Source organism: Rhyacophila brunnea, unplaced genomic scaffold (genome assembly GCF_057557595.1).
Source record: "Rhyacophila brunnea isolate RB1 unplaced genomic scaffold, BYU_Rbru_1.0 scaffold_15, whole genome shotgun sequence".
Taxonomy (NCBI): domain Eukaryota; kingdom Metazoa; phylum Arthropoda; class Insecta; order Trichoptera; family Rhyacophilidae; genus Rhyacophila; species Rhyacophila brunnea.
In genome coordinates this window covers 19,094,749-19,109,548 of record NW_028232806.1, presented here as the reverse complement: position 1 = coordinate 19,109,548, position 14,800 = coordinate 19,094,749, and the positions used below count along the sequence as shown (strand labels likewise).

The following is a 14,800-nucleotide window of genomic DNA, read 5'->3' as shown; positions in this document are numbered from 1 at the left end:
CTCATTCATCATAATACCTAATATTATTTATCAAAATTATTTTACTAACGTGAAATTCAACTATCCACTACTAGTACATTACAATAATTAATATTTAGGTAATACAAATTAATATTGATTTAATTAACTGAAATAGCACATACCTACACTTTGTTATTAGTATTACCATTCAAGATAATATTATAAATTATTATAGTATGTATTAACAAATATATTTTAAAACTTAAGGAGATAGATAACATATTTGATCACTTACTGGCAAACTAACTAATAAACTAAACTGGTGGGTCATGGGATATGAATTTACAGCCGACCGACAAGTTAACTTCATAATATATTATAAACTCACACTTATGCAAGACCAGGTATTTACTACAGTGTCCCCGGTCCAGCATCGGTACATGTGGGTAAAATGTGCATAGCACGTGCAAAACGGCCTACAGACGTACGCATTGTTCAGCTTCCTTATAAATTTTGAGAATCATAACTGGCAATCGCATATAGCATCTCATAATATAAAATTGCTTTGATTTTAAAGGGGCCACCGAATTTCGACCCCAGAAGTATCGTTGTATTGTACGATGTAGGTAGAGCCAAAACTCACATAGAGTATTAGGGATGGGCCAAAAAACAAGAATCAAGGATGGGCAAACAGTACAAATAAAATATATACTTAATTAATTTATACAAAATCAATATATTATGGTTGGAACGTATAACATGAATATTCAATTGAATATTGACTATAGAATGATGAGGGAACCAGGGTCTGTCCCTTAGGTACCCTAAGGAAGAGCCGCCCATGCTGACATGAGTTTTCACCCAAAATGGGTCATGGCTCATCAGTATCGTAGAGTAGAGTAATTGACGGGTGTATAAAAATTCAAAATTTTCAGAATACCAAGATTTGAAACTATACCACGTGAGAGCACGAAACTTCAAGAGAATGAAAGGCGAGCATGTCTTAAAAGAACTATGTACTTATTTATTTGTGTATAATTTTTCTTCGTGTTAACTCTCAATACATGGTGTAACTGCATTTTATTATTGATTTAAATTAATAAAACGCAATTTTTTTTTGTACTTATTCCACTTTTGTACTTAAAAAGAACTTATCCCTATCTTAAATCTAAACATAAAGATATTTATTATAAAAATTCAATCTATCAATCGTCTCTTACGGTATATTAACTTTCCCTTTACGAAGATAATAAAGTTGGTCCGTTCTGATGATGTCACCTTTGGTTAATGTACGAGATTAATACTATTACAGCAAGTAAAAGGAAACTGTCTATTTTGGCAATATAAATAAGTATAAGTAATGAGGTTTTATCATCATTATTTACTATGTAGTTATTTGTTTTACAGCTATAAAATGATCAAAAAGGCAATAAATCTTAATTATAATCATACGACTATTTCCATAAATTCTTACTCACATAATAGTAGGTACATACCTTGATTTCATCCCTTACTTTCATATAAGTATACTTAACATTTCTCACAATTGAGTATGTCTCTCTATGTAACATTATTATACGTTCGTAATGGAATGCGACGCTCTGTTTGCAATGTGAACTATTTGTAATGTATTACAGGCAAATTAAAGCTGACGGATATCTAACAATTATATGCATTTACTGGATAATGCTATCGATTTTGAAAATAATAGCATTTTTACAACGTTTTTCTTAGGTCGTATTCATATTTGTCCGGTGGTTCTTTGTCCGGTACAAATCTTGCAATCGATTTTAACTAACTTCCCGTCTAGCTAAACATTTGAAACTTTTAGAATATATCAGAACACGATGCCAATGCATTTTTTTAATACTTTTAGTCATCTTCAGGTAGAATTGAAATCATTTTCAGTTAATTCTCCTTTGTATGAAAAGTTATTTCGACACCATTATTGGTTGCTAAGCGGATGGTCCTAGCAACTAAATTATTAATATATACGTGCGTTACTATGGAAATCAATATGACATTTCAATATTATTTCTATCAAGTACAATTTTTTTGATCGTTTAAGCTAGTCAAGTCAAGTTTATATAATTAAACAGGAAATTTAAAAACGTTGTATATAAAAAGTTATTTTATCTTGTAATTATTATTGATGATTTTAGGAATAACCAAAATATGAAGATGACGAAGTGCATACTAAACTGAAATATGTGTATTTTTATGAGCTGGGTAACCCATGGTGACATTACATTAACGGGAGTGTTAATTATTATTAGTGGATACATTTAAATTTTTAGTTAACAATTATATTATTTGATGATGCCGATTGATGGTTGACCAATGGTTGACAACAGCAGATTAGTGAAACTTTCAAGGTCAATGCGTATAACAGAGGTCAGGTGAAGAATCAACTTCGTTATGATCATTTTATTAACATCTCCTTAGAATAAATTCACTGATTGTTGTCAAGTGAAAGGGGAAGCACCTAATTAAGGTACGTGGGTTAATTGAAATTAAATATCTAAAATATTAATAGTGTGTAATATATTAAGTATGCGATTCACTAAAATCAATATTAGGAATATCATTATAATTAAAGTACAACTAATACGTTGACTATAGAATTGAATAGCACACACGTAGAATAGAATACACGTGGTGCTTTTTGAAAATCGCCGTAGCTAATCATTAAAAAATTTACCGCTACTAGGTTTGAATAATATGTTGCCTACTCAAACTGATAACAGTGATAACAAGATAATAATCACTTTTCTATAGAATTGCAGTGACACTATACTATTATTCTTTAAATCACTTGAAATGTTCGTGACATTTTTTTAATATTATATTTATTCATTTGAGTTGAAATTAAAATATTGTAGACGATTATACCTACTTTGTAAGCGTAAGGTGTAAAAAAAACTATTATTATGGTAACATTTCTGCGGAATTTGAACTGTCAAAGTTGATGCCGGCTAAGTTACCTTATTTTATAATCCACTGGTACATACCTACTTAATTTTACTTTAAATGAAATAAGTGTAATAATTCCTTGCTTTTAAGACACAACGGTAAGACTCTTTTCAATTTGTAAGACATTTATAGTGATTAATATATAAATTAAACATTTGTATTCAAGATAAAATGTTATCTCCCAATATCATCAGCCTATACAGTTAGTAGTGTTATAATTTATTACCTAAGTATATCTTTTCTGTCTCACAATAATATATATGTGAAAATATAATCATTTTACATGCATATATGGCATTCGGCTTTCCATAATTCATATACTATAAGTAAAACTGAACGTTAATTATTATGACAGGTTTAAACTCATGTTTAAAAGTTCATTGACCAGAATCATAATAGGTACCTATGTATAGGTAGGGCTTTTTTTAAAAAAACAAAGGTACCATAACTCACTTCTTGCCAAACTTTTTACCTACTAAAGAAAAATATATTCAAATATCATTTATTTAAAGCAACTTTTCCTATGCCACGAAGTGCATAAAAAATTAAACAAACAAACGAATAGGTAGGTACAAATAAACAACTGAAGTTGTAAAAAATAAAATTGTAAAAACTTCATATAGGTACCTATTTGAATAAAAGTATATAGTGATTTCCATGGCCCTCACATCCTGAAGCGGGCCCCCAGCCAGGATCTTTGGCAGGCCCTCTACCTATCACTAAGGTTAAAGGCAGTGTAATGCTCTAAGGTAGCGTTTTTTAAATGGTGTTCGAGGTACAATTAAGGGTATTTAGTTTATCAATAAACAACCAAAAAATGCAATTACACAACCACATACAGTATAACCTCGTTTTTACGTGCCCGGAATTCACGTTTTCCCGGCAATTGCGTGTATTTTTTTCAGTCCCGATGTATTTCAGTACATTTAATACCCGCATTTATGTTTTTCTTTCCCGCGATTTACGTCAGAAATATTCAAAATATGCGAGTTACGCGCACTTGACAATGATTGGGTCGTGACATTCGAACGATTTTTCAATAAAAATTTTAATTGAATGTTGTTTTTTAATAAAACGTTATTTTTTTAGAAACATAAAATTTAAATGTTCTTTTTTTCAATACCCCCCTTTTACATTTTCCCTCCAATTAGGTTTTTTTACATACATTAGGTTTTTTTACATAAAATAGGGGTTATACTGTACTTTAAAATGTTAATATGCCCGAAGGATATTAGCGCCACGGGCGATTTGTTTTACGATTAAAGCAAGTTCGTGATGTGCATTTATCTCACTTATCTGGTCGATCCCCCAAGCTAAAGCCCTGTCAGTCCCCCTTTTGTGGGGGCCATGGTGATTTCCAAAGTTCAGTACAATTTTCGTCTGGCAAATCGTCTCGATTCCTTTTCTTAGTATAGTCTATAGCCGAATGTCTTCCACTGAGTAACCAGCGATCAACGTATTTTGAAGAATCGAAAAGTGTCAAAAGTGGTCCGACAAGTTTGATGGACAAAAGTGCCGAAACTGTTTTGGTCTTTAACAAAGCTCTTATTGAGATAATAATTACCTAGATTCATTTGCGAATATTTGCGTTCACATTCACTTGAAGAAATGGCAATAGAATTCAATTTTCAGGATAATATGTCTTTTCATAATATGAAAATTATGAGATGATTTACATGACAAAAAAAAACACCGGGTATAGGTACCTAATCATTTTTTTTTTTTTTTAGAATTATTAGTAACCATGTCCTTGCTTTTTCGTACAAGGTGGTTGTTAGTAATTTTGAACAATCACAAACACCCAGGCTTTGAGAAAAACACAAACGTTTTTGTCATGACCGGGAATCGAACCCAGAACTCTCGGGTGGAAGGCCAGCGCCTTACCCACTGCACCACGAGAGCCGCCTTCCTCCTAACCTAATCTAATAATCTCTATAAAATCTAATCTCTAATAATCTCAAAACCTAATCATTAGTGATGTAGTGGTAATCACAAGTCTTGGACCATTGATCAATTATAATTTGGTACCCCCTCATCTTAAAATGATGTTTTAAGAATTATAGAATGAAGTCAGTCAGAAGTTAACTATGTGGTCAGTGTATCATTGGAGTGAATGATAAAATTAGGTAAAGCGCTTGACTTGAAGGAAAAAAGACTATAATTTTTCCATAATCTCTTCGGAATTGGGTTGTTTAATCGCTTATGAATACGTATACGTATTTAAGTTCTCGATTTGTTTCTCATATTATAATTAACACATTCGCGGACACATGTTAGTGATATGACATATAAAAATTTAAATTTTCGATGAATTTAAAATGGAAGATAGTTAATTTTATAATAATTGTCAACTATTTTCTCAAAAAAATATAAACGATCAAAGGCCTCGGGGAATTCTCACCATTACCTACCAGTCCTTCCTTCGTTCCTTTGGCGCAACAGCACAAATCAACCCTTGGCCCCCTCAATTCTCTTTATTACATACATTAAAATACTTGTATTTGAATAATTATAGATGGGATTCCTCGCTAAGTTTTGGACTGTCCTGATGGCCGCTGCGGTCACGTGGACAGGATGCAAACTTTACAAAAGCTTCGAAATCCCTCCATTGCCACAATTACAGCAAGACTTCTGGTGGGGCCCAGGGGTTCCTTCTCCAACGCCAGATACATCAATCAGACCCTTCCAGGTGGTGTTTGAACCAGAGGTAAGCTAGTCTTAGTTAATTAATTTTTTGCTTATGTGTACATACCTAATCCATGATCTAGCTGACTTGGGGCTCCTGTGGACTATTATAGGTACATACTTGTGTCACAAGAACTAACTTGAACTCGTGTCATTATCACAATCAAAATTTTGTAGGTAAGTGTAGACAATACACAAAAGTCATGAATTTGAAACAGTTCAATTAATTCCCTTCAGACATCTGATGGTGCACGGCATGTGCCATGGATTGGCTGAAACAATCAATTGGAGAAAAAAACCAACATAAGAGGTGTCTGTTTCCATCACAATAATGTCAGATATTATATGGCACAAAAGACATTGTGCTGTTTTCTTCTCTTCTTCAGCCATATCCGCCCCTTAGTTGGAGCATATGGACACCACGCGGCGCATCCAAGAATCCCTGTCACTCGCCAGTCTTCTTGCATCGTTCCAGGTCATACCAACATCCCATAGCTCCGCCGTATACACTATAGATAGTATTTAGCGGTCTTCCGGGACGGTGGAATCTAGTAGGCTTAAATAACAGGCAACCCAGATTGTGGTTCTCTTCTGGCATTCGGAGCATGTGGCCGAGCCAATTCCAACGTCACCTCTTCACTCACAGCGTGATGAGAGGATGCTTGGTGCGTTTTCTTATCTACCACCGCATACCCAGTATCTGTCGCAAACATCAGCTGTTTTCGAAGCTCAGTATACGGTTGCTCTGATCCTTCGTTAGGCATGTTATGTTAATTAATTTTTTTGTTTCCACAGATGTTGAGCGACTTAAAGAGCCGTTTAAACAACACTCGTTACTTCACAGAACCAATGGAAGGTGTAGGATTTCAATATGGCTTCAACAACAAATATCTCATGGAGGTCGTTGATTTCTGGAAGACCCGATACAATTTCCTGGGCAGGGAAAAATACCTAAACCAATACCCACAGTTTCTGACCAATGTTCAAGGCTTAGACATTCACTATGTGCACGTTAAGCCAAAGACTCCAGGAAATTTGAGAGTCGTGCCGTTGCTGCTTCTCCACGGATGGCCAGGAAGTGTTGTCGAGTTCTACAAAATGATCCCATACCTCATTACTCCCAGACCTGGCAAAACATTCATCTTTGAATTGATTATTCCCAGTCTTCCAGGATACGGATATTCACAGGTATTTTAAATTTATTTCTTTAATTTCACCAACCAAGTATGTATTTTGTTATAACTTTTTTCTCCAAAGATGGCCACTGGAGCTTGAATTCAGGTTATTGCCACTGTATAGTTAGTATATTTTCACATCAATGCGTAACTTAAAGAACCTGATAAATCGGAGGACAACAGTAGAGATGACTGCCCAATAATTGGGCTACGTGTTGGCATTGTAGAGAAAGTGTAATGTTCTTTAGTTACTACTAATTATATAGGGTTTATTTTTTTGTTTGTAATAAAGATTATTTTTTTCCTCCCTATCGTCACACTTAATCACAAACTTCACCCTTTTGTCTAAATTTCTTCACAGTTTTGAAACACTCCCCCCCTCGTTTCTTAAAAAATAAATTCATTAAAAATTATTAATTTCAGTACATATATTCTCAGAAAAGTGAGTTTCTATTATGTTGGTTTTATGACATTTTCCACAACCCCCTCAATCCCTCTTCACACACGCACAATACATCACATTATGGCAGACCCTCTCTCCCCTTTAGGGTGTGTCGTCATATATGAATGACCCCTAATGAAGGACTAAATAATAATAAAAATAAATTTACTCTCTGGTATCCTATATTTTGCAAGTAAATTTCATTCAAACTTAATTTATCCAAAAATATAATAATTGTTCTAAAAATGTTTAAATATGTGGTATTGTATCCTCACCAAAGCTCGATTCGATTTAAATAAAGAGCTTTAAGATAGGTTTACACATTTTTATTTTCTAGAAATATCGATGTTTTTTAAATTTATTTGAGAATTCACAAAATCAAGAATATTGGCTTTCTCGATAATTCAAGATTGGTTTTTTGATTTCTTAAGAAATGGACATTACATAATATTATGAATTTACTTACCTCTTTTTCGTTTTTAGCTTTCGGCCAAAATTTTATTTTCTCGGAAACTAACAAACTAACTTTTAATAATTGCCATGACTTTTTTACCGGTTTTTTGGTTAATTCCAGTTGTGGATGGTAGCTTAATCCATTAACAGTTTCTTGAAAATCTCATTGATGATATCTTGAGAAATAAGAATTCTTGAAATTTCAGAAAGTTAATTTCTCAAGTTTCGTGATTGGCCTTTTCTGATTGTTTCATGAGAATTTTCGAGATGAGCTTTCTCAACGACAACCTCTAATAATTAAAACTATGAATTAAGTATTAAAAAATCTTCCAGAAACAAATCAGCGTTCGAAATAATTTATTAAACCATGTTTTAATGATAAAAATAATCATAATAATAATAAGATAATTCATTCAATGAATACTCATTGATTTATTATATTTTTTTAATTTTGAAAGAAAAAAATCTTTTCATTGTTTTTAAATGAGTATGTATTGATTATTTGAAATAACAATCATGAATGAAACGTATTAAATTAGAGTTTTCGCTAGAGTCATTACTCTCACCCTTCATCAAATCAAATGCAGGACTTGCTCAATGAAAGAACAAAACATGCGAAAATCTCGAAATTCGTAAAAATTTTTAATTCAACAACTATTTCCTTAAAACTATGTTTTTGCTTAAGGTTGTACCTCAGTTGAGGCACGGTCTAAAAAGATCGTGTCTAGGCGATGCGCGAATTGTGGGTCGCGGGTGCAAATGACGCATACCATACGAAATATAATTTGTCATATAAATCCAACATACGTCCATTTTATGTTCTGTTTATTGTTCTATTAGTAACAATAATAATATATTCATTGACATGTTTTCTTTTTAAAGTAAATGGGTAACGTTTTTAGTCATCTTTACACGATTTAAGAATTAATACGCCCGTCACCATCACGAAACAAAGTGACGTGTTTCCAGCTCGACGTTCTCTCTCAGAATGCGAGCGAGTCCAAAATTTCGTCGCGCCTATAGTTGAAAATTATTTGCCGTTTCACTGATGTATCACCTTAAGTAACTTGCCTGAACTAACTTTATAATAAATATTCTCAATGTCATTATTTGTATTGTTATTAATTATTGTGCATTTTAGGCGGCTGCAAAACCTGGCTTGGGAGAGGTGCAAGTTGGCGTGATGATGAACAATCTGATGAAACAACTGGGCTACGACAAGTACGTCGTCCAAGGTGGTGATTGGGGTTCCTTCATCGGCACCAACATGGCAACCATGTTCCCTCACAACATAATCGGCTTCCATTCCAATTTCGCCTTGGTGTACACCCCAATGGGAACATTGAAATATTTACTTGGACTTATATACCCACCGTTTATAGTAGAGAAGAAGTATGAAAACAGAATGTTTCCAGTATCGGATATGTTATCTGGCATCATGGAAGAAACCGGATACTTCCACATACAGTCCACAAAGCCAGACACAATCGGTAATTATCACAACCTACTTCAAAATGTATACCTACTTTTTTATTATTAACAATGGTACTTACTGACATTTGAATTTAAATTCTGACTGATTAAGTTTTTTACTTTTTCATTTGAATAATTTTAACAGAGTCGGGAGTCGCATTTCGGCATCTTCAGGCACTGCACATTCATCCATAATTATCAACAGGTAAATGTGAATGTATAGTGTCTGAAGATGCCGAAAGGTGGAACCCAAATCAATAATAACAATTCAAATGGAATACATAGTACACAACTTTAATAAGTTAGACCCACTTCAAAATCAATATTTTTTTTAAAATTAGATATATTAAACTATTGTTCAAACATCTGTTCAAGGCCATTGAAAGAACTTATTAAACTATATTATAATTTATTACAACCATAAAATAATATGTAATAAGATGACACCCTTTGAGAGATTTTGTCTTTGACTAAAAAAATATTACATAATTGTTGTCTTTGGATATAAGTATATTATTAATTAATTAAAACACTTTAAATTTAATTTTCAATAAATTGTAATACAGTCGAACACAGTTATTACGACCACGGATATAGTGAGATCTCGGATGTAATGAGGAAACATTTGTTGACATTTTAGTTTATGACTTTCTCCATACATTTACATAGTCACTTTTATGACGAGCTACTTATCGGATATACCGAGCTAAAATATCGTCAAAAATTTTCCTTAAACTGTTAATGTGTTGATCGTTTAAAAACATTTCGACCCTAAGCAATAAAATCCGACCGGACAGGATGCCGCCGGGATCTGATTACGTTTATGACACTAGTTAAGTAAGTACCTACCTAATTGGTGTTTTCGCCGACAATATTGAAAATATCATTGATATGGTTGAAATTCCATTTAAAAAATCCAACATTTGTGAAGTCAGTGGGTACCTATCAGCATTCATTACAATAAACAACTTCTTTTGTAGTTTATGAATGCCATGCTTGTTTCGGGGAATAATTCTAATTGTGACTTTTTGTGTTATGTGTATGTGACCGCTCATTTAAAGATATCTATTCTCTGATATAACGAGTAACGCTTATAACAAGCAAATTCAGTCGGTCCCATCTTCCTCGTAATAACCAAGTTCGACTGTATTAAATAATTGGATCCTTCTTCTTCTACCACTAGTAGGTTAATAACTACATAATGTTTTAATTATACATAATATTGGGTTGGTTTCTCCTTGCAAACCGTGATGTTAAACATTCGTTTTCTATGTATTTTTTTACTTCAATAACTATCATTCATTTGTTATGATTAGGCGTTGCCCTTGGAGATTCGCCCGTCGGCTTAGCTGCTTACATTCTGGAGAAGTTTTCGACATGGACCAATAATCATTACAAGACGTTGCCAGACGGAGGTCTTTTGAAGAAGTACACAATGACTGAGCTCTTGGACAATGTTATGATCTACTGGGACAGCAAATGCATCACCACTTCTATGAGACTGTACGCCATGAGCATCAACAAAAAACAAATGGCATTAGGACTCGACCAGTAAGCCATATTATTTATATTAAATGGAGGAAGTGTGTGAAAAAAAAATCACACCAAGCCAATTTCATTCTTTCATAATTAACAGATAAACACATATTATGAAAGTGATGGAAAAATGAACTCTACATGCATTGTAACAAGGGTCAATTTGCTAACTACATTAATTTGTATGTGATTTTTTTTTAGATTCATTAATTTTTGTTTTATCGTAATTCGCAATTCAGTGCCAAGGCCTGAATATAGTCAGCCTTGGATTTTGTATATAAGGCAATGTCCATTACTAAGTCAATGGTCATGAATGAACCACGTTGAAGATTGTTTTGGCAATATCACATAGAACCAAAAAATAAAATAAAAAAATGTTTTATCAAGTGTTAGTTTGGTGGAGTGTGGTGATACGCCTGAGATGGTTCTCACACATTTAAATGCAAAGTAAAGTGAGATTGCACATTTTTTACCTAAGGGGCAACTTACTGTGAGCTAACGTGATGTGATGGTAATGTGTTTCTTGCTTTAGTAACAGAACATTAATGAAAAACTAAGTACATAATATCTTGTAAAAAGTTTTATTTAGATAATAAAAATATATACATACCTATGTAAGTCTTTATAAATGCATCATGTTTCAACAACACTTCTTTGGCTTCGGGAAATGAGACAACAATCCTTTTAATTGATCTAGTGACTAGATGTCATTATAGTATACATACTGTGAATTAAAACATTTAAATCTATATTTTTTGTAAGAGCATCTTTATTTCCTTTTCCAGCATTCCGACCGAAGTGCCAACTGCTATTGCCAGATTCGAACATGAATTAGTGTTTCAACCGGAATCTCAATTGAAAACGAAGTTCTCGAATATCGTTCAACTGTCGGACTTTGAAGACGGTGGCCATTTTGCTGCTTTCGAATGGCCTGATGTGCTGGCTGAAGATATCTGGTCAGCGATGATTAAATTCGAGGCGTTCTACAAGACTAAAGAGACCAAGAAAGAATTATAAGATTCATTCTCCTTGAAACTGATGGTCATAACATACTTATTCAATAGGATTTCTTTGATATAATTTTATCGCTGTTAACATAACAAGACAGTTTGCGAGCAATTCTTTTAACGTGATCAAATTTATAGACATTTTATTGTTATTCGTATCATTCCTTCCCATTTTATTATTATAATAGATACGTGTTGTTAATTTATTATTGTTATTAATGTTTATTTTTTATACTTGATTTACACTATATTCTGCAGATTCTTACATGCATAATATAATATTCCAATTTTAAAATCTCAATAAGTACAATATTATTTACATCTATTTATAATTGTTACACGATGAAATAAATCACCTTCAATAAAAATACTGTTTTTCATATAATTTTTTGCAATATCCTTACTGTAAGGTGCAATGCACACTGACATTCGACTCAACAACAAAATGAACCCAACATAGAAATATCAACAAAGTTGCATTCACTGTTCAAATATCAAAAACTCAACCGTCAAAATATTCAAGCCCGATAATGTATCGCATATCAGACAAAAAAACGGTAAGTTATTTAGTATTAACACTTAAGAAATAAACAAAAATATTAGTTATCTCCATTTACCAATTAGAAATATGCCAATGCAGTGTTTCGATTGTTGGAAGGTATTTTTTAACTTGAAATCTCATGTCATTGACTTGTGATTATGTCGCTCTATCTTTCTGCATGAACTAACTTGAAAAGCAACTCACACTTTAAATAGTATGGTGCGGCGACTTTTTAAAATACATTTTAGAAAATTGATGTTGAGCACTTCCAAATATGTTGCAGTTGTGCCTAGTTTATGTGTGGCCCACCCAAGAATGACCATTCTCACATTTTATACATATAAAAGTAACATGATAAACACAGAAATAATATGGAAATATTCACAGAATGTTCACGAGAGGTACACAATAAAATTAAGTTCATAATCATTCTGATATTGTTTGCTTATCAAAATAAATTTCAGGATTTACAGTGATTGGTTTTTTAGCGCCGGCTAGATGCTCATGCTTTACGACAAGCTACCTGCGCAAACCGGTTTGTATCGGGAAACCCATGGCGTATGGATGGGAAAACCAAAGCGCTGTAAAAGTCTATACCGCGCAGGCAAGTCACTGCTGTCTGCCGGCGCTTTATACATAATTCATTAATTTTTCATAATTATAATGCCAATACATAACTAAATAGATTAGTTATTATTATTGCTAGACATACATAATATATTTCTATCACTTGGTTATTAAAAGGCCCATGATTATAGTTATTATTAAATATTTTATGTCAGATTTGACAATTGGTCATTTTTTAATGTCATCCTGTTCAAGTGATCTAACAAAATGAAATATTAGTATTTCGAATGATCCAAAATCCTAGAGAAAACTTGGGCATATGAAAGCTTCGAACACTTCCTAATTCTTTAGGTAATAATTGGTTACTGTCCTCGCTGTATATAAGTGTTTTGTCGTTTAGATTAACAAGTTTGGATTTTCGATCATTAGAAAAAGAGGTAAATACAAATTCATCCAATTCTATGCCAGAGTCTATTTTCGAGATATCCAATATTATATCGATAGATGAATTTAATAAATTTATACCATAAATTGTTAGACTGCCTTTCGAGTAGTCTGCATAATTTTTGTTTGTGCAATGACAATAAAAACGTTGATATTTTGATGAATCAAGTCGGCAGTCAATCACCTCGTTTCCTACTATTTTTTTGTATAGCACACTTATCCACCAGTCAGGTGAAGGATTTAAATCTTTATCAATCAAGCTGTAGTTTCCGCCTATTAAACTCTGCCTTATGACAACCTGAATACCATTCAACGAAGCGACGCCGAGTTTGTCCAACCAGAGTGGCGAACCTGCAAAGGTGTTTGAGAGATCCGGCGCTCCGCCGCCGTATGCACTGCTGGTTTCGCTCAACCACATCGGAAGGTTATTTCTAAAAGGTTCAATAGTCTGCGCCATCGTATCAATCTGACTTTGTAAAAGATCTAGTGTCTCCGGATTCCAGAAATCGTCAACAGTTGCCGTGCGTCCATTGATGTAATATTGATGCCAAGTTATTACGTCGATAATATGCGAGCTTTCAGCCAGAAATTCCTTCATATACTGGACACAGCTGGGTCTCTTCGGTTGCGGCCTCGTCGTATCCGGTCCAGTCAACAATGACATCGGAAAATAGGTATCGACGAGACTTCTGAGCTTCCTGAAATCGCGACTTAATTGTTGAGGTGTAATAGATATATTGAAGACGTGTAAAAATGAATTAGGCTCGTTTCCCAATTGCCAATCCATATCGAGCTTATTATTTTTGGTAAAATTCATCAATTCTACAGCGTTTGAAGGATTCCAATCATTTCCATCACGCAATAATGCATTTAGATCGAAAAGCATTCTTGCGCCAGTTTTATTGCAAAAATCATTTATCTTGAGCCAATCTGCGCCGTCCATAACAAAATAGGGTAAGAATTTTCCGGCACAAACATTTATATCAGTGCATAATCGATCCGTCGACTCGGTCACAATATATTGCTTTAATAATTTATTCTGCGGTAAATGAATTGCATTAAAATCCTCCATAAAAATTAGCCTGTCCGACATGGTTCCTCCTAATCTCATATGTGAAGGCCTGAGAAGCGACGTCAACTTCAAAAGTCTGTCAGAATCTAGTCGAAGATTTTTGACATTGTTTGCAATTTCACTGGTATCTAACCCAAAACTCAGAAAACGTTCACTCACTATGCTGACTGGGATTTTTTGCTCCCCAATAAGTAAAGTAGTTTCATCCATCAGTGGGGAAAAATCGTAATTCAAAAGTGCTATATTACTAAACAACAACAACAAAATTGTCAAAATGTTTACTAAAACTACACTGACAAACATTTTTTTGATGTTTAAAGTAAATTAGTAAAATGAAAATAAACAACCGGCGCCCGGCGGCAAAGTCAATAATCTTGACAGCTCGAGCGATTTTGATTTAGTCTGAAGTATGGCTATCGTGATTTCTCATATTTCCCAACTAATGGATTCCAGTTGTTTACCCAGTCAATT

At 33.5% G+C, this 14,800-nt stretch overlaps 2 protein-coding genes across 3 annotated transcripts; one reads left to right on the top strand and one right to left on the bottom strand.

Moving 5' to 3' along the window:
- The first annotated feature begins 2,415 nt into the window (after positions 1–2,415).
- LOC147075011 (juvenile hormone epoxide hydrolase 1-like) lies at positions 2,416–12,073 on the top strand. 2 transcript variants are annotated; one of them, XM_085943191.1, is made up of 6 exons: positions 2,416–2,455; positions 5,450–5,641; positions 6,415–6,807; positions 8,831–9,179; positions 10,479–10,713; positions 11,484–12,073. In XM_085943191.1, the coding sequence occupies exons 2-6, from the start codon at positions 5,450–5,452 to the stop codon at positions 11,713–11,715; spliced, it is 1,401 nt and encodes a 466-aa protein (XP_085799317.1). In that variant the 5' UTR covers positions 2,416–2,455; the 3' UTR covers positions 11,716–12,073. The 2 variants fall into 2 exon arrangements, with proteins under 2 accessions (XP_085799317.1, XP_085799318.1); XM_085943192.1 differs by lacking the exon at positions 2,416–2,455 and adding an exon at positions 2,915–3,032.
- On the bottom strand, positions 12,065–14,714 carry LOC147075010 (heparanase-like). Its single transcript, XM_085943189.1, has one exon. It carries the CDS (start codon positions 14,630–14,632, stop codon positions 13,073–13,075), a length of 1,560 nt encoding a protein of 519 aa, XP_085799315.1. The 5' UTR covers positions 14,633–14,714; the 3' UTR covers positions 12,065–13,072.
- Positions 14,715–14,800: the final 86 nt, after the last annotated feature.